The following is a 19,246-nucleotide window of genomic DNA, read 5'->3' as shown; positions in this document are numbered from 1 at the left end:
AGAAGTAACATTTTCGGTTTGAATGACATATAACAAATACTTGTTGCAGGCCTTGTGTACAAGGTTTACGCTCGAGAGTGCTTTCAGAAGTAGTTACGTGATGCCATCTTCCAGGGATGTTCTCTGACACGAGGTGGTGCACTGTCGTTGGAAACGCTCCGAATGGGAAGTCTTCATCTCCTGCAGTGGGTACAAGCAGGACTGTGGGAACGGTAGTGACTCGGAGTGCTGTGGGGAGCGGTGGTGCAGCGGTTAGCGCTACGCTGCGCTGCGAACCCGGCCACCCGAGTTCGATTCCCGCTAACGGCCAACGCCGGTGACGATCATCTGCAGCGGTCCTGGGCCTCCCCTAGGTCGACTCAGCCTCAAATTAATACCTGGTACGGCGTGTAAACATCACCACTGGGGAGACAAAGGCGGTCGGGCGTGGTGCTGGCCACCCACCCCCTCGTGTGCCGTGCTGGCCTTCATAGGTGCTGGCTAACAGCACTTGCCCCTACAGTCTGTTCAGCCGATACGGGGAATCTTTGTTGTGTGTGGGCTGTGTGCGGTGGGTCTCTTTCACTGCCTCCATCGCGACCATTCCCTCTCTTCCACCCTGAAACTCCACACGCCTCTCCGTCACTGTGCGATGCGATGTTTCAAACGAGAACCTCCCCCCTCCCCCAGGCGAGGGAGAGGGTTCCGTGTGACCGCGGGTGGTGCGGGAAGGTGTCGAGTGGTCGTCCTCGCAGTGGCCGCTATTGTGCCAGGGACGTGGGAAGCGAGGATGATGATTATAACGAGACGTCACGGAAACCGGCGGAGCCACAGGCGACCCTTCTGTGTGTCTGTCCGCCCTGTACACACGACCAATCCATTACAAAACCCCACGTCTCATTTCTACAAATAATCACAGTCTTGTCTTACGTGGGACTCTCTTCTCATTTGACACGTAAACAATTGGTTCGATGGACACATACCCCTCACCTCTTCTGACATATAGAACTCTAAGCCCATCCAATACAGAAGAGTTATTGTAAGATTGATTTATTGATTACAGTGCCCCACTTGGCGTTGTATGCTTGGGGTTGCGAGGTGTCAAGGACATGGCAATGCAGCAATGGATTCTTGAATCTATTTGTGCGGAGCCTTAATCGTCGTGTTGAGCTCTCTCCAACCACTCCCGCTTCCTCCTCCTCCGTGAACCCAAGCGGCTCATTCACGGCATTGGCCAAACGTTGCACCTCAGCAGGGCCCTCCTGAAACAAAAATACGTCTTGAAACTCAGTAGGGACGACTGGACATCTGTAAACAAAAAATAGCTTTATAGCTCATCGGATTCTTCCAGTAAAAGTGGAAAATTACCACCACATGACATGGAGGAGCGGTAGTGCACTGGCCGCCTGTAGCTCGAGGCTTGCGGTTCGTGGCACGGGCCTCCCTGGTTAATGCTGCAGGCGTATTGACAGGAGGCGCCGTGCCCCTTCTGCTTCACAGTGCACGCTGTAGCTCCCGTGGCGTCACTCGCATTAAAAAAGAGTCCGTTGACAATAAATGTTTGACTTTTAAGCGATATTAATTCGTGGATTTAAACCAAGATAACGGGTTAATGTTTATATATTTCAGAGTGATAATGTACATATACAACACAGTCATCAATAGCATTGTAGCCTTAAATAAGATTATAATATACAATCAGCGATGTGTCAGGCAATGGCGCTTATTCATAGCACGGATGCCGAGTCCCCTGGTGCCACACAGGGACAGCTGCCACTGGGGGTGCCCTGCCAAACTTTGTTGAGATTGAGACGTAGAGAGCTCTGAGGCGGCTCGTGGTACAGGACACACAACAACAACGACGACAACAACCGCTGCCGTCCTTCACCACCAAGTGGCGGTGACGTCTCCACGACGCCTGTACCAGGCCAGGTGCACTTTGTGGAAGGGCTCGCTGCAGGCAGGTCACGGAACAGACCCAGGTGCCATGGGTTGACTGACTGAGATGACTGGCAGATGCGACAGTTCTCTCTCAAACACAAATCATGATCATCGTCATCACTATGTACCTGGGCCATCCTGAGTTCGGTTCCCAGCCACGGCTGCTATCTTCCCTCTTATGTCCCGTCCCTGAACACGTGGGTTTCAAAACACGCGCTGCACCAATTAACGCGTGCAAGGTCGTACCCGTGCCACCTGGTGCATGGTCGCACCCGTGCCACCAGGTGCAGTGTCGCACCCGTGCCGCCAGGTGCATGGTCGCACCCGTGCCACCAGGTGCAGTGTCGCACCCGTGCCACCAGGTGCAGTGTCGCACCCGTGCCACCAGGTGCAGTGTCGCACCCGTGCCACCAGGTGCATGGTCGCACCTGTGCCGCCAGGTGCAGTGTCGCACCCGTGCCACCAGGTGCAGGGTCGCACCCGTGCCACCAGGTGCAGGGTAAATAAAATAAAATGTTTCGCTCTGGATGACCGCTGCAAAGTATTATCTGTATTTTGATTTAGCGTGCTGATCTTAAGGATGCATTGAAAAATTTGATACTCCGACTGATGCTCCTGTTGTTGTGGAGTGACTCATGCAGCCAGCTATGGCTCTAGGGTTTGGTGTTACATGTTATTTATGTACTTTATTGTTAAAAATTCGGTTACAGTCCCTATGATCACTGTTACGTTGCATTTATGGATTTATTTTGGTTATTTCGAAAACGTGTTTTGGTTTGGCCATGTTTGTTTGTTGTAGTACCGAGTTAGACTGATGGCCTTAATCTAAGTTGTCTTGTGGTGGTTGTTGTTTGACTTGCATCCCACTGGGATTTTTGCACACAGCGTTGGTGTACGGTGCTATTTCAGGAATATTTTGATTGTTTTTTCCCTGGATTTTCTGTTTGCACAGTCACATAGTCACTTTAAGATGTTTTCTTGTTCATGTTTTTGTTTTTTGTTTGTTGTGGTTGCACACGATTCAACAGCCGAATGGCTCACAGGGCTCTACCAAATAAATGGAACTATTAACTATGAACCAGTTGCAGGGTCGCACCCGTGCCACCAGGTGCATGGTCGCACCCGTGCCACCAGGTGCATGGTCGCACCAGTGCCACCAGGTGCAGGGTCGCACCTGTGCCGTCAGGTGCAGTGTCGTACCCGTGCCACACCAGGTGTAGGGTCGCACCCGTGCCACCAGGTGCATGGTCGCACCCGTGCCACCAGGTGCATGGTCGCACCCGTGCCACCAGGTGCATGGTCGCACCAGTGCCACCAGGTGCAGTGTCGCACCTGTCCCACCAGGTGCAGTGTCGTACCCGTGCCGCCAGGTGCAGTGTCATACCCGTGCCACACCAGGTGTAGGGTCGCACCCGTGCCACCAGGTGCATGGTCGCACCAGTGCCACCAGGTGCAGTGTCGTACCCGTGCCACACCAGGTGTAGGGTCGCACCCGTGCCACCAGGTGCAGTGTCGCACCCGTGCCGCCAGGTGTAGGGTCGCACCCGTGCCACCAGGTGCAGTGTCGCACCCGTGCCGCCAGGTGCAGTGTCGCACCTGTGCCGCCAGGTGCAGTGTCGTACCCGTGCCACACCAGGTGTAGGGTCGCACCCGTGCCACCAGGTGCATGGTCGCACCCGTGCCACCAGGTGCATGGTCGCACCCGTGCCACTAGGTGCATGGTCGCACCAGTGCCACCAGGTGTAGGGTCGCACCTGTCCCACCAGGTGCAGGGTCGCACCCGTGCCGCCAGGTGCAGTGTCGTACCCGTGCCGCCAGGTGCAGTGTCGCACCTGTGCCACCAGGTGCAGTGTCGTACCCGTGCCGCCAGGTGCAGTGTCGCACCTGTGCCACCAGGTGCAGTGTCGCACCCGTGCCGCCAGGTGCAGTGTCGCACCTGTGCCGCCAGGTGCAGTGTCGCACCCGTGCCGCCAGGTGTAGGGTCGCACCTGTGCCGCCAGGTGTAGGGTCGTACCCGTGCCGCCAGGTGTAGGGTCGCACCTGTGCCACCAGGTGGCCCTGTAACTACACGCAGCTGTGGTCCAAGGCCCCATGATCCACGCATTCTTTCACCAGCAGGCGAAGGCAGTCGTCGTGCGGCATGGAGAGACCGTGCGTGTCGCTCCATCACTTCCTTACGATCCCCCCTCCCACCTTCCCCCCCCACCTTTGCTGCCTCCCACACCGGCCTCTCGCCCACACCTCCTCTCGTAATCGCCGTGCGCCGTGCCCGGTCGATGAGGGTGGTTAGAAGGAGGACGAGAGAGAGAGAGGGAGAGGTTTGAAGGACGAAACTTTTTTATAAATTGGCCTCCCCCCCACCCCGTTCCCGACAGCAAGCTGCGTGTGCTGGTCGATGATCATCGCCGAGCCACTTCAGATCGAGCTCTCGCGGACCTGTGCCTACCAGGCAGGGGACATCACTCACCCCAGAGGTATGTTACACGGCTGGTGGTGGACCACCCGTCCACTTGCGATGCAGAGGGTCGCCGCGTCGATTCTCGTTCTCCCGGCGCGGCAGTCAAACTGTGCGAACAAATGCAGGGCCGCACGCGCGCGCCTTTAACTTTTAACACCAACAACACAAACTCGGCAGATTCCAATTACTTAATCTGATATACAGTAGGGGGGCCTGGTAAAGGCCCTTCTTTATAGCACATCGAGACGGCTTACATAGCTTTAAACTAAAGCACGTGATGATCCATGCATAGCTCTGAATCCCCACTCATGATTCTAACACCCTTCTTCATTGCTGCTCAGCAGCTGATGGAACCTCCCACGGTTCTGTACCCTGCAGACCGCTTTTAGCCACTGAACGAGTTGTTTAGAGAAGACTGTTGGGGGACATCACGATAAATGTGTTCTCTGTAAGGTGCCTGTTGCAGCATTTAACTCTTTAGCAGCGTGTACTCTGTCTATATATACACACACACACTCGGGCGACTTGGGGATCAGGCCTTCATCCTGCAGTGGACTGACCTTGGCCGATGATCACGATATATGTGCAGTCCGTGAGCAAGTCTGTGCCTGCTGCACTTTAAACACATTCTTTAATCAGTGCCGTGACCACGCAAACCGAAACCGAGCGACTGGGTCCAAACTTTCAGGAACTACGAGCGTGTTTGTGCCTGAGCGATGGGTTTCACTTCGCCCGTCACCCCTTCCAGGGTCTGTAACATCAGAATATTTATTGATGCTTGGAGGAATCGGATGAGCTATAAAGCTCTTTTTCACAGACGTCCACTCTGGGAAGCAAGTCAATGGCGGCCATCTTACGGATATACAGACCCCCGCCACATGAACGTGGGCATTGTGTTAGAAAGTAAGAACACCGTTGTCTGTTGGACGACACTTCTATGCTGCCACTAATCTGCTTTTACCAACCCGGACTGACCACGACGTGGGGAGACCAACGTCCAGCAGTGGAGTGACGCGACATGCTGCACGTGTCGTGTCGTACATGGTAACAACAATACGGCTGTGAACGATTCACGTAACTAGTTTAGTAGCTTACGGTGGCCAGTAGATGGCAGTTCGGCAATGGATTTCCGAGTCTATCTGTGCGGCGCTTTGAAGTGTTATCCCGGCTGTCATCCCACAAGAAGTCAACCAATCAAGTCTGGGCTCGGCTAAACATTCCCCGGTGTCACGTGACCATCCTTATCGAGGCGTGCTTGAGACTCGGTAAAGGCTTTTGGGAGTTAAAAGCACGACTACCGTATTATTATCATTACCACTGTCCTGATATTTACAAAATAACTACTGAATGGTCCGTCTTGGGTTTCATTATCAAAGTGCGGTTACTGTCCACTGCTGTTGTCGTTCCACGCGGTTTAGTTGTTGTATTCTTGTTTTACAAGTCCTGGGTGCTGTGTTACATTCCACTATGCCACTGGGATTGTGCTATAGCAGGGGCCTGGTGAGTGTGTGGGTGATTGGTGAGTCTCCTCTGAGTGGCCCAGCGTCTGCTGAGTGATGACTTATCACGAGCGTGTGGTGAGTCGTGATGCTCATGTACGTCGTGTAAAGGTGAGCGGTGAGTGCCTGGTGAGTGTTTTATGATGGTCCGGTGAGTGGGATGGTGTCTGGTCAGTATCTTGCCGTCAGGTGAGTGTCCAATGAGCGTCTGAGTGTCGCGTAGCCATCGCTGTGTGGCAAGCTACGTACACAGCAGCGACACGCACCGGCAATCAACGACACGCACCTGCAATCAGAGACACGCACCTGCAATCAGCGACACGCACCTGCAATCAGAGACACGCACCTGCAATCAGAGACACGCACCTGCAATCAGCGACACGCACCTGCAATCAGAGACACGTACCGGCAATCAGAGACACGCACCTGCAATCAGCGACACGCACCTGCAATCAGACACGGACCGGCAATCAGAGACACGCACCTGCAATCAGAGACACGCACCTGCAATCAGCGACACGCACCTGCAATCAGCGACACGCACCTGCAATCAGAGACACGCACCTGCAATCAGAGACACGCACCTGCAATCAGAGACACATACCGGCAATCAGAGACACGCACCTGCAATCAGCGACACGCACCTGCAATCAGACACGGACCGGCAATCAGAGACACGCACCTGCAATCAGAGACACGCACCTGCAATCAGCGACACGCACCTGCAATCAGCGACACGCACCGGCAATCAGAGACACGCACCTGCAATCAGAGACACGGACCTGCAATCAGCGACACGCATCTGCAATCAGAGACACGTACCGGCAATCAGCGACACGCACCTGCAATCAGCGACACGCACCGGCAATCAGAGACACGCACCTGCAATCAGCGACACGCACCTGCAATCAGCGACACGCACCTGCAATCAGAGACACGCACCTGCAATCAGAGACACGCACCGGCAATCAGCGACACGCACCTGCAATCAGAGACACGCACCTGCAATCAGCGACACGCACCTGCAATCAGAGACACGCACCTGCAATCAGAGACACGCACCTGCAATCAGCGACACGCACCTGCAATCAGAGACACGCACCTGCAATCAGAGACACGCACCTGCAATCAGAGACACGCACCTGCAATCAGAGACACGCACCTGCAATCAGCGACACGCACCTGCAATCAGAGACACGCACCTGCAATCAGCGACACGCACCTGCAATCAGAGACACGCACCTGCAATCAGCGACACACACCTGCAATCAGCGACACGCACCTGCAATCAGAGACACGCACCTGCGATCAGAGACACGCACCTGCGATCAGAGACACGCACCTGCAATCAGCGACACGCACCTGCAATCAGAGACACGCACCTGCAATCAGAGACACGCACCTGCAATCAGAGACACGCACCTGCAATCAGAGACACGCACCTGCAATCAGAGACACGCACCTGTAATCAGAGACACGCACCGGCAATCAGAGATGGAGGCTGCGAGACGCGTGGACACGCAGGGGCAGCGAGCCGGTGACAGACGGTGCAGCAAGTAGGTTGCGCGGTTGCGCCTGACGTTCTGCCTGCAAGCCAGAGTTGGTGGAGTGATTCTCTCGTGTGGCGGCTTCCCTGTCATTCAGAAGTGCCCCGTCTTGATGGGTGGGTAAAACGAAACGAAACTATTTTATTTTAAATTTCACCAGGTAAGGTCCACTGAGCTAAGGAGCTCTTTCGGAAGCGACCTGGCCACAAGTGATTGCTCAACAAAGTGGCTTAACGCGTGTGAATGTGTAGCGGCCGTATACTGTACTCGAAACGCACGTTTCTCAATGTGGAGGGACAAACCGGAGAACCCGGGTAGGAGAGAGGAATGCAGAGAGACGTGGGAATGGACAGAGTGATGGAGAGATACATTAACAGACACAGAGAATGACATGAAGAGGGTCGAGCACAAACTCACGGGAACGCACAAACACAAAAAAACAAACACAAAGATCCCCCGAATAGCCTTAGCAGACTGCTGGGGCAGGTGCTGTTAGCGAGCACCTGTGAAGGCCGGCACGGCACACGAGGGGGGTCGTTGGCCAGCACCACGCCCGGCCGCCTTTGTCTCCCCAGTGGTGATGTTTTCACACCGCACTCGGTACTGATTTAAGGCTGAGCCGACCTAGGGGAGGCCCAGGACCGGTTCAGCTTATCGTCACTGGTGTTGGTGGCCGTGAGCGGAAATCGAACTCGGGTCGCTGGGTTCGTAGCGCAGCATAAGCGCCAATCGCTACCCTACCGCTCCCCACGACACGGACACACACAGAGGTACAGAGACACAGAGAAACAGAGACACACAGAGAGACAGAGACACACGGGCGGAAGAGTCCCATCGCAGAGAAAGACAAACACAGAGACATGGAAAGAGAGATGAGCAGAACATGGCAACATAAACGGGAAAAAGATGCACAGAGGACATGAAGAGAGACACACCGATCAATTTTGGGGGGCACCTAAATACATTGTGGGGGGGGGAGGGGGAGGAGGGGTGCCCTTGGCACATCCTTCTGCTGCCACTCGGTTGACAAAGGTAACACAGTCTTAAAAGTGCGCTCAGCAAGTGCGGTGGGGAGCACGCTTGGATTTTCCCACAGGGAGAGAGAGCAAAGGGAGCACATGGATCAGGAAACAAGCTCGATTCAGAGACGTCATATTGATCATGAATAAATGTAAATGGACTTGGGCAGGATGCATCATTGGTAGATGGTATGATGGCCAATATACGAGGCTGGTGATGGAATGGCAGTCCAAGGAGAGACCGCGCCACGGGGATGGTGCGGTGAAATGAGATCGTGTGCAGGAGTGAGATTGACGCTAACGGCGCTGGCCTGCGAGGGACGGGGAGGCCTTGGGTCCAGCAGTGGATAGCCCGTGGCTGATGACGATCACGACGGCGGTGAGCCATGCCAGCTCTTTTGCAAGCGGGAAGGGATATTTTGGGAGCGGTTGCGTCGCCTTCAAAAGAGGGCCCCCTCTTGTTTGTGAGGCGTTCCCCGTCGTGTTCGTCACTCGCGGTGCGTGTCACGGCCTTAGCTCATTTCTTCCCGCGATGTGGCCCATCACGGGAGTGGTTCATCACAGCCGCGGAGCTCCGTGTGGCTTTAATCAGAGGAACGTGGACCGACAGCGGTGACCTTTTGACCCTGCATTGTTTTTCCTGGCGCGGCCCTCCCCGAAAACTTTATTACCCTGGAGTTGTTTTTATATTATTATTTGTACTGCACTGTACTACTCGGTTAACTTGTCCATTCATCAGAAAGCTCGACTGCAGTATAGCACAAAGTTATCAGTTTACATTCTGGTCATGATTCAACTCGGCCTATCAGGGTTAGATCGCATTATTTATAAATGTGTCGTAACCCTCCACCACCCGACATGGCCAATCAGCAAAATAGTGTCACGTTGACAAAAGACAAATAGTTAACTACCTTAGCCCACCGGTGTGTTGAATAGTGAATCCACAACATTTACAGTTTGCGTACGACGTTTTGCTGGTAATTACATCCAGCATCATCGGGCAATTCGCCAGAATGGTAAAGCCCTCACTTGCTCCCAGTCTTAAATAGAGCAGCAGCAGGGTGACGTCATCATTTAACTCATTCAGGTGCAGTGATTTGAGGCAGAGGGCGTATTGTAATTATATAATCGATTGATAATCAGTCAATGGTTATGGTTAGTAATGAGTCGTAGATTAGTAATTAGTTGTAATGTGTGTTATTGTGATTATATGCTACGTTAGTAATCCGTTAATTAGTTTGTGTTTCCCCTATAAGGAATTGTAACATGTATTATTTAATAATACGCTTCCAAGTCGCACTAAGCCTGTAGCTGTCAGAGCGATTAAAGTTATTTCTATTCCTCTCAGTTTCAATGGATTCTCTAATTAGTCTTTGCCAGTAATAATTAGTTTTATACAACACTTCAACGTTATCAAAATCAATTGAGTGGCCTTGTTGACAAGCATGTTCTGCCACTGCCGACAGTTGTGTTTGAGATAATTTAATATTTCTTTGATGTTCTTTTAGTCTTATGCTGATGTTACATCCCGTCTGTCCAATATAGCATCTGCCACATAAAACAGTGTCAGATGGTGAAAGTCTAGTGAGAGAGATCAAACACGTTACAGAAGCACTACAACAGAATGGCTACAATAATGCTCAAATTAACAGATCACTGAATGCCAAATCACGATCGCAAAGCAATACTGCTGAAAGCGATCAGATTGTTAAAACAATTAAAATTCCATATATCTCAGGAGTAACTGACAAATTAGCCCGTGTTTTGCAAAAGCAAAACATTACAGTAAGATTTGGGACAGTACATAAGCTTCAAAAACTAGTATCTTGCACTAAAGACGCATTGCCTAAATTATCAACAGAAGGTGTATATCGGATTAATTGTTTGTGGCAGATGCTATATTGGACAGACGGGACGTAACATCAGCATAAGACTAAAAGAACACCAAAGAAATATTAAATTATCTCAAACACAACTGTCGGCAGTGGCAGAACATGCTTGTCAACAAGGACACTCAATTGATTTTGATAACGTTGAAGTGTTGTGTAAAACTAATTATTACTGGCAAAGACTAATTAGAGAATCCATTGAAATTGAGAGGAATAGAAATAACTTTAATCGCTCTGACAGCTACAGGCTTGGTGCGGCTTGGAAGCGTATTATTAAATAATACATATTACAATTCCTTATAGGGGAACACATACTAATTAACGGATTACTAACGTAGCATATAATCACACTAATTACTAATCTACAACTCATTACTAATCATAACCATTGACTGATTACCAATCGATTATATAATTACAATACCCCCTCTGCCTCAAATCACTGCACCTGAAATGAGTTAAATGATGACCTCACCCTGCTGCTCTATTTAAGACTGGGAGCAAGCGAGGGCTTTACCATTCTGGCGAATTGCCCGATGATGCTGAATGTAATTACCAGCGAAACGTCGCACGCAAACTGTAAATGTTGTCGATTCACTCTTCAACACACCGGTGGGCTAAAGTAGTGAACTATTAGTCTTTTGTCAACGTGACACTATTTTGCTGATTGGCCGTGTCGGGTGGTGGAGGGTTACGACACATTTATAAATAACGTGATCTAACCCAAAAACCTTTATTATGAATAATATTGGTCGCGAAAGCCTACGTGTTAAATCGGCCTATGAGCTCTTCCACAGTCGGTAAAAAAGACGCAGCTGCCACTACTCATTCCTGGTGTTGTCCTGTGGAGAATCAGAATATTTCAGTATCAGAAAAGGTATTAATACTGGAGGAATTTGATGACCTATGAAGCTCTTTTTCACAGATGTTCAGTAGGGGTGGATAAGAACATTAAAACAAACAGTACAAAAACATGATAGTAGTGAAGAACCGTCTCTCCACTATGGAGAGACGGAGAGACGGGTATTCACCATAGGAATATGGAATTTCCACCATTGGAGACGAGTGGCGCACCACGTTTATTTAGGCTGTCCGAGAGCCCACTTTTATCGGAGAGGCACTTTGTGGTTGAATTTAAGGGCCCTATAAACACGCCCAGGTGACTGGTACTAGGAGGTCCGCTTCAGGATTGTTGCACAATTTCAATGTTTCTCTTGAGTCACGTCAAAGTTGGCTCGGAGTTCATCGCACGGGGACTACGAAACGGGGCACAGGGAGGTGGCTGGACGTTCGGAGAGACTGAGTCAACCACCGCTGGGAAGTTTGGTTCGAATCCGGGCCTTACTCCCTCGCAAGCGCGATTAAACCGCGCTCTCAAGCGTGGTGAATGGACGGCCTCGGCCCAGTCACCGTCGTCTGCATGGCAACTCCACGTCATGCTCAAGTGGATGTCTCGCCGAGGTTGCTTTGATTGGACACGAGATGAACGATCTTTGCAGGGGCAACAATGCAAGTTTTGTGCCCTTAAGAATACAAAAGAATCACGTTTCGATCACAACACAAGTGGTCGTCTTCAGGCGGAAAAAAAATAATCCAGCAGTGAAACTGCTTATTTTTCTACCTACATGACTTTACCGTAAGAACCACGAAAGCTTCAAATCAAGAATAATTTTTTTTTGTTTCCAGGAGATCTATCTGAGGAGAGTGAGGGTGCCCACCAAATCTTTACCCACGTTGCCAACTTTCACCAGTTAAAGTTCTTCAATAGATTCTGCACTCAGGAGCGGCATATAGCATCCAAGCTGTCCCTAGTCTTGAGCCTGCTTAGCTTTGTGGTTCCTGAGCAGCAGAGGGTAGTGCAGCAGCAGCAGCAGCAACATCCACCGTTGTACTTTACTGCTATGATCCTACTGCTGTGCCCCCTGCCTTCACCTGCAGTCCTACACCAACGCACACTGACCAGGGTGGTGAAGTATGGCCAAATAAAACCTGCACAGAATGGAAGGGGGGGGGGGGGGTTTCCTCATCCAGCAGTGGATTGACAGGGGAAGCTGCACGTAAACATTTAGTTGATGACTACAAGTGGAATGCGATCAGTCGCTTTGTTTAGCGTGACTTTCGCTGACTTGCTTTGATCATTTTTCGTGTCGAGCTTCCCGCGTAGGAAGGAGGCCCCCCCCCCCTCTGTGTGTGTTGGGCTGTGTACGGCCGGAAGGGCGACTTTGGCACTTGCTTGTTGACACAGCTCTCCCCCCCCCTTACAAAGGAGGCGTCTCCACTCATCGCGGCTCTCGCCCTGGGCACACTCGTGGCAAGCGGCCCGCCCGGCAGTCGACCGCCTCCCGCCGACCTCTCCGAGAGAGTGCGCGTGACACGGTAACTACGCGACCGTGTGAAGAAGGTGTGAGCAGGTGAGAACCGATGGCTGTCGGAAGCGATGAAAACAGACGACTCGTGCTGCATCGTCACCCCCAAGTGGGGGTTTTATAGCGATGATCTGCTTGTGTTTTGCACAAGGATTGTACTGACTGAACAGGCTGTTTGGGGGCAAGTGCTGTTAACGAGCACCTATGAAGGCCGGCACGGCACACGAGGGGGTGGGTGGCCAGTACCACGCCCGGCCGCTTTTGTCTCACCAGTGGCGATGTTTACACATCGCACCGGGAACTCATTTGAGGCTGAGTCGACCTAGGGGAGGCCCAGGACCGGTTTAAATAATCGTTACTGGTGTTGGCCGTGAGCGGGAATCGAACTCGGGTTGCCAGGTTCGTAGCGCAGCGTAGCGCTAACCACTACACTACCGCTCCCCACTACACAGACACACACACAGACACACGCACAGACACACGCACAGACACACACGCACAGACACACGCGCACAGACACACGCACACAGAGACACACAGACACAGACAGACACGCACACAGACACGCACACAGACACGCACACAGACACACACACAGACACACGCACAGACACACACACAGACACGCACAGACAGACACAGACACACACATAGACACGCACACGCACACAGACACACGCACACAGACATACGCACACAGACACACGCACACAGACACACGCACACAGACACACACAGACACACGCACAGACACACGCACAGACACACGCACAGACACAGACACGCACAGACACAGACACGCACAGACACACGCACAGACATGCACAGACACACGCACAGACACAGAGACACACACAGACACACACAGACACGCACAGACACGCACAGACACGCACAGACACGCACAGACACACAGACACACGCACAGACACAGACACGCACAGACACGCACAGACACACGCACAGACACACGCACAGACACATGCACAGACACAGACACGCACAGACACAGACACGCACAGACACAGACACGCACAGACACACAGACACAGAGACACGCACAGACACAGAGACACGCACAGACACGCACAGACACGCACAGACACGCACAGACACACACACAGACACACAGACACACGCACAGACACAGACACGCACAGATACACGCACAGACACGCACAGACACACAGACACACCCAGACACAGACACACGCACAGACACAGACACGCACAGATACACGCACGGACACAGACACGCACAGACACAGACACGCACAGACAGAGACACACACACAGACACACACACAGACACGCAGACACACGCACAGACACAGACACGCACAGACACACGCACAGACACAGACACGCACAGACACACGCACAGACACACGCACAGACACATGCACAGACACACACACACACAGACACACGCACACACAGACACGCACAGACACAGAGACACACACACAGACACACACAGACACAGAGACACACACACAGACACAGAGACACACACACAGACACAGAGACACACACACAGACACACATACAAAGACACACACAGACAGACACACACAGACACACACACACAGACACACAGTGAGTGGATGCAAGGCGATGCCCCCCCCAGCCCACGCGGTCGATCGGCAGGCGGAGTGGAGCGCTGGGAAAATTGCGTGCGTGTTTGTGTGTTTGTTTGCGTGTGTGTTTGTGTTTGTTTGCGTGTGTTTGTTTGCGTGTGTGTGTGTGTGGGAGGCGCATACTGTAAACCTTTTATCAGTGCCCTACCTTATTACAAATCTCAACGTTCACCCTACTACAAAGTCCCACCACAAGGGAGAAACACAAATTGACACAAACATTTTTATGTGCCCGTATTGAGACGGCAGCACGCCGTGTGGACCTGAAAACTCAGTTTCCCTCTACAAGAACACGGCCAAACCGTATGGGATTGAGAGCTATGGGAGCGCTCGTGCAGTGATTAGGCGACCCCAGTTCGATTCCCCCTCACCGCCAACACCAGCGACGATCATGTGAACCGATTCTGGGCCTCCCCTAAGTCGACTCAGCCTCAAATGTGTACCTGGTGCGGTGTGCAAACGTCACCGCTGGGGAGACAGAGGCTGCTGGGCGGGCGTGGTGCTGGCCACCCACCCCCTCGTGTGCTGTGCAGGCCTTCAGCAATAGCAGCTTCACAGTCTGGTAAAGGTTATATGGGGGATCTTTGTTGTGTGTGTGTTCTGCTGCTGACGTACCAGCTAATCGCACGCGTGGTGGGCTGGAGGGGGGGGGCTAAAACTAAAACAACCCTCGTCCGAGCGAGGTTTTACAGAGGCGACGCATCTCTGGTGAAGCACCCGGGATGAGTGTTTGTGGTAAAACGCGGAGTTTGACATCGGCGTAGTCCCCGCGGCACGCACCACGGATGTCAATCGTAAATCTTTCTGTAAAGACGCACCGCGCCGCTTGACCCAGTCAGTCTGGGGAAGGCAGCGGGGAAGGCAGCAGGCGAGGTAAAGTGCAGGTTGGTATCATTTGAAAAAAATATATATGTATGTATGTGTGTGTGCGTGTGTGCGTGTGGGTAGCGATAGTGTAGCGGTTAGCGCGCTGCGCTATGAACCTGGCGACCCGGGTTCGATTCCCGCTCACGGCCAACACCAGTGACGATTATCTGAACCGGTTCCGGGCCTCCCCTAGGTCGACTAAGCCTCAAATGAGTACCTGGTGCGGTGTGTAAACATTGCCACTAGGGAGACAAAGGCGGTCGGGCGTGGTGCTGGCCACCCACCCCCTCGTGTACCGTTACCTTGCTTCATAGGTGCTCGCTAACAGCACTTGCCCCTACAGTCTGTTAAGGCTATACGGGGGATCTTTGTCTTTGTTGAAACTTCAACACAGTAACAATGTGGATCCCTTGCGGTGCCTTCCTGCGGCCACAACTTGGGATGACGCTGTAGAGACAACGTGCCGGTGTTTTATAGAGCGAGGGAGTGAGAGAGGCCGCTAGTCATAGGCGGAGGAGGCCTGGGACCAGCCCGTGAACATGGCGGGCGGGGGGGGGGGAGTTGACAGCACGGGTGGCTGGAGGAAGCGAGACTGTGGGGGTAGCAGAGGAGAATAAGCGACCCTCCCCACCAAGCACAGGTTTGACGGTGGGGGGGGCTTCGACAGAAAATCCATTCGTGAAAGTATATTGGAAAGAGACACAAAGCCTGTCACTCCGCGTCGAGTGACACGTTTTTGCTGTCCATCGACTGCGGTCGCCAGCTTTGAAACTCAACAAGGTTGTGCGTAAATGTTACGTGCAAAAAGCGCCGTTACTTCGGAGTCTACCCATTTTGGAAAATTTGCTTTTCGGAACGTCGGCGTCATATCGCAGGAACGGAACGATTTGACGCCGTCGACAATAATAGCGCTGTGAGGAGACCGGTCTGAGACGAGCGCTGCTCAAACGACAGTGGTTACATAGCAGCGGCCCTAACCCGACTACCGGCCCACGTAAGCCTGGCGCAGTTCACCTGCTTGAACGATTAATACTTCAAAACATTGGTCCGGAAGGCGAATAGGCTGATGGGTGGAAATAAACTCTTTATTTGAAATGGACTTGACTCCCTGTAGGAGAAATTTACTTCCTGTCTGTTTGTTATTCATAATCCACGATGTTCCACCACGGCGCACAGCGAGCCTCATTGATCGCTCGCTCAATCCGCTGATGTGAAATCTCCTCCTCTGTTGCAGATATATTCCGTGACGTCCTCTGCCTAAACGCGCTTCGTTGAGTGACGCTCGGAGGAACTGATTTTGCGCTCGGAGCATCCGACGTTTCCTGCCGTCACACAGTCTTTAACTTCACCTGCCCAGCTTTGGTAACCCCCCACGGACTGCAAATAGTCTCTGGAGAACTGCAGCGGGAATCGAAACTGTGGGACAACGTTGGAGCCCTGTGACCACCGACGCCACTCGGCACGCACCCCTCTCCCCTCCTCCCGTCGTCCACCAACGCTCGCCACCCACCCCACCCACACATCCACCACCCACTCATTGACCCACCGACCCACCGACCCACCGACCGACCCACATGGAGCCGAGGAGCGGTCCTCCGCACGGCCACAACAACCGCCGTGCGGAGCCCGGCGAGGAGCTGGCAGGCCGGCTCGAGCGCTGCAGCATCACCTCGTCGCTCTCGTCGCCATCGTCACCCACGTCACCCTCGTCGCCCCCCGGTGGCTCCGGAGCCAGTGACGATGGCGGCGGCGGAGAAGAGCGCAGCGGCAGGGTGGCGCTGAGCGCCTTCGGCGAGGTGTGCACGCGCCGGACGGGCAGCCAGCAGATGATCCCCAAGTCGCTCGCGACCGCCACCGCCGCCGTCGCCACGGCCGCCAAGAAGGGGAGGTCGGCCTCCTCCGCGTCGGCCTTCTCCAAGAAGGGGGTGCCCGCGCTCAAACCGCTCGTCCCGAGGGGCCACAGGGCCACGGTGGCAGTGCAGTTTCCGGTGAACCCCGGCGGGTCGGCAACGGGGTGGACGGGACAGGCGGGATGCGTGGGGCAGGCCGGGCAGGCGGGGCAGGCGGGGCACGCGGGCTCCGGCAACGGCCGGGTTGCGGGCGGCGTGAGGGATAGGAGGGAGGAGGTGGTGGTGGTGGAGCGGGACAGGGACGACGATCACGGGGAGCACGACGAGCCCGAGGAGGAGTGGGAGGGGAAGCGCGACGCGGGAGGCGACCACGACGACGACGACGGGTTTGGGCCGGGGCTGTCGCGGGGGCTGCGCGCTCAGTCGTACCGCCGCGCCGTCGACTTCAGCGACGTGATCGAGGGCCGCGGCTGCCGCGGCGGCGGCAGGCCCGGCGGCAAGGGTCCGCTCGAGGCCCTGTCCGAGGAGGAGCCGCCGGCCGCCGCGACGGCGGCCACGGTGGCGACGACCAAAACCCGCGGCAAGGTCAAGGTGAGAGGCCGAGGGGCAGCGTTGATGCGGGACGTGAGAGGGTTACGTGGCTGCCGTCAGTCTTTACCGTCGGTCATCGTCCCTTCTGGCCTTCTAGCCGAGCCCTGCCCAAGCCCCCGCTCGCTAACAGTGTTGTCTTCGACCCGTGCCTGTAGAATTAATTCGTATGTCCCTCTTGCTCTCAACGTCATCGCGAGCATGTGTCCGGAACCTCCGATTACCGCGGTTGGTTACGTACGGTGCGAAAGAAGTTCAACATTCGTGCATGCAACCGGTTTTGAATTTGCGACCGACCGGCGATCGGTCGCTCGTTAGCAGCCTCGCTCCTGCGCGGGTGGCGCCTGGCGGGCGTCCGTGCCACCAGCCCACTCATCGCGGCTCCGTCGTGCCATCCTGCCCTGTGCCACAGGGATTCCAGATCATGGACCGACCCCTGAGGAGGAGAAACACCTTCGACAAGAGTAAGCGACTTTCCCTTTCATTCATTCATCGTGCCTCACCGGTCACGCACTCGCACGCACGCAAGTCGATGTTGGTGCTGTGACTGTGTTGGTGGCAGTAGCGGGGACATCGTAACCGAGCCGAGGGTATAGGCGCGCCACGCGAACATCTGATGAGCCGTAAGTATTTGAACTGAAAGTGAATTGGAATGCTCAGAGTGGTCAGCGTGGGAGTGATGCCCTCTGTTGCACATCACCAAGTCCTGCACCTCATTACTGATCCTCGCTGCTGTGGTTGTTGAGGATGATACATTGCGGTTGTGTAGGCGTGAGTGTTAATTGTACCTGATGTGACGTGATGATTATGATGGTATCGTTTATGGTTCTGTTGAATGTTACGAGAAGATAATTGGTTGCTGTGCAACGGAAAATAAGAGACAGCTGTGAGGTTTGTGCTTTTCTCTCAGTCCTGCACTCGGAGCACCAGAGTTTTCTGCATTTTCCTAACGTAATAATAATATGCCAAGGTAATATGTAGTGTGAGGTTGTTTTTTATTTATTTTCTAGGATTAAAAAGAATACTCTGGTGGGAGGTTGCATTAATATGAGCACAGATTGAAAAGTTAGGGCAATTTAGCCGTGCTCATTCTTCTGTGTCTCACCACCTCTTCGCAGTCTCAACTCGATGTTGATTTGTTCGACGGGAAATCGCCTGGAGCCGGTTACCCAGCTAGTTTCGGTGGCAACGGCCCCGCAGCAGCCAATACCCACGGTGAATATTGGGGTAGAAAGGAGCCCAAGCCAGCAGCCAGCCAGGAAATTCGAGGCATAGATTATTTTTGATAGTCGTAATGATTGGTGAGTTCTGCCCCATAGGGCTTTGATGAATTGTCGTGCTTGAGGGGTCGCGATTCGACTCGATGGCACGCGCTTCCCACCGTCCCGTTTAGTACCGCCTAAGTGGGTACCGTCCGTCTCGTTCGCTCCCTCTTACTTGTACCGCGGCGTCCACGGCGGTGTTCCGAGTGTCATCGTTCCGTGTCGTTTCTACAAATCGTACGGGGATCGACGCCTTCGCGATGCGCGCTCTGACGCGCCGTGTATCGCGAGCGAGAGAATCGTTACACGCGTGCTCTTGGTAGCCGCGATGTCGGCGTCTG

The 19,246-nt window shown here is 53.6% G+C and overlaps 1 protein-coding gene across 2 annotated transcripts in view; it reads left to right on the top strand.

The window, feature by feature from the left end:
- Positions 1 to 3,993: 3,993 nt before the first annotated feature.
- The window catches only part of LOC116950449 (rho guanine nucleotide exchange factor 16-like), a 38,643-nt gene continuing 23,390 nt past the window's right edge, over positions 3,994 to 19,246 (top strand). The window contains exons 1-4 of one of the 2 annotated variants that reach the window (XM_032968199.2): positions 3,994 to 4,394; positions 12,599 to 12,708; positions 16,440 to 17,646; positions 18,056 to 18,107. In XM_032968199.2, coding sequence (XP_032824090.1) covers positions 16,780 to 17,646; positions 18,056 to 18,107 — 919 coding nt within the window. In that variant the 5' untranslated portion in view covers positions 3,994 to 4,394; positions 12,599 to 12,708; positions 16,440 to 16,779. Of the gene's footprint in view, positions 4,395 to 12,598; positions 12,744 to 16,439; positions 17,647 to 18,055; positions 18,108 to 19,246 lie in introns of both variants that reach the window. The other variant, XM_032968198.2, reaches the window with a different exon arrangement.

This window comes from Petromyzon marinus, chromosome 39 (assembly GCF_048934315.1).
Source record: "Petromyzon marinus isolate PM22_M1 ecotype Great Lakes invasive population chromosome 39, UKy_Petmar_22M1.pri1.0, whole genome shotgun sequence".
In the NCBI taxonomy this organism is placed as follows: domain Eukaryota; kingdom Metazoa; phylum Chordata; class Hyperoartia; order Petromyzontiformes; family Petromyzontidae; genus Petromyzon; species Petromyzon marinus.
Note: the sequence above shows the minus strand (reverse complement) of the source record. Positions and strands in the feature narration are given on the sequence as shown.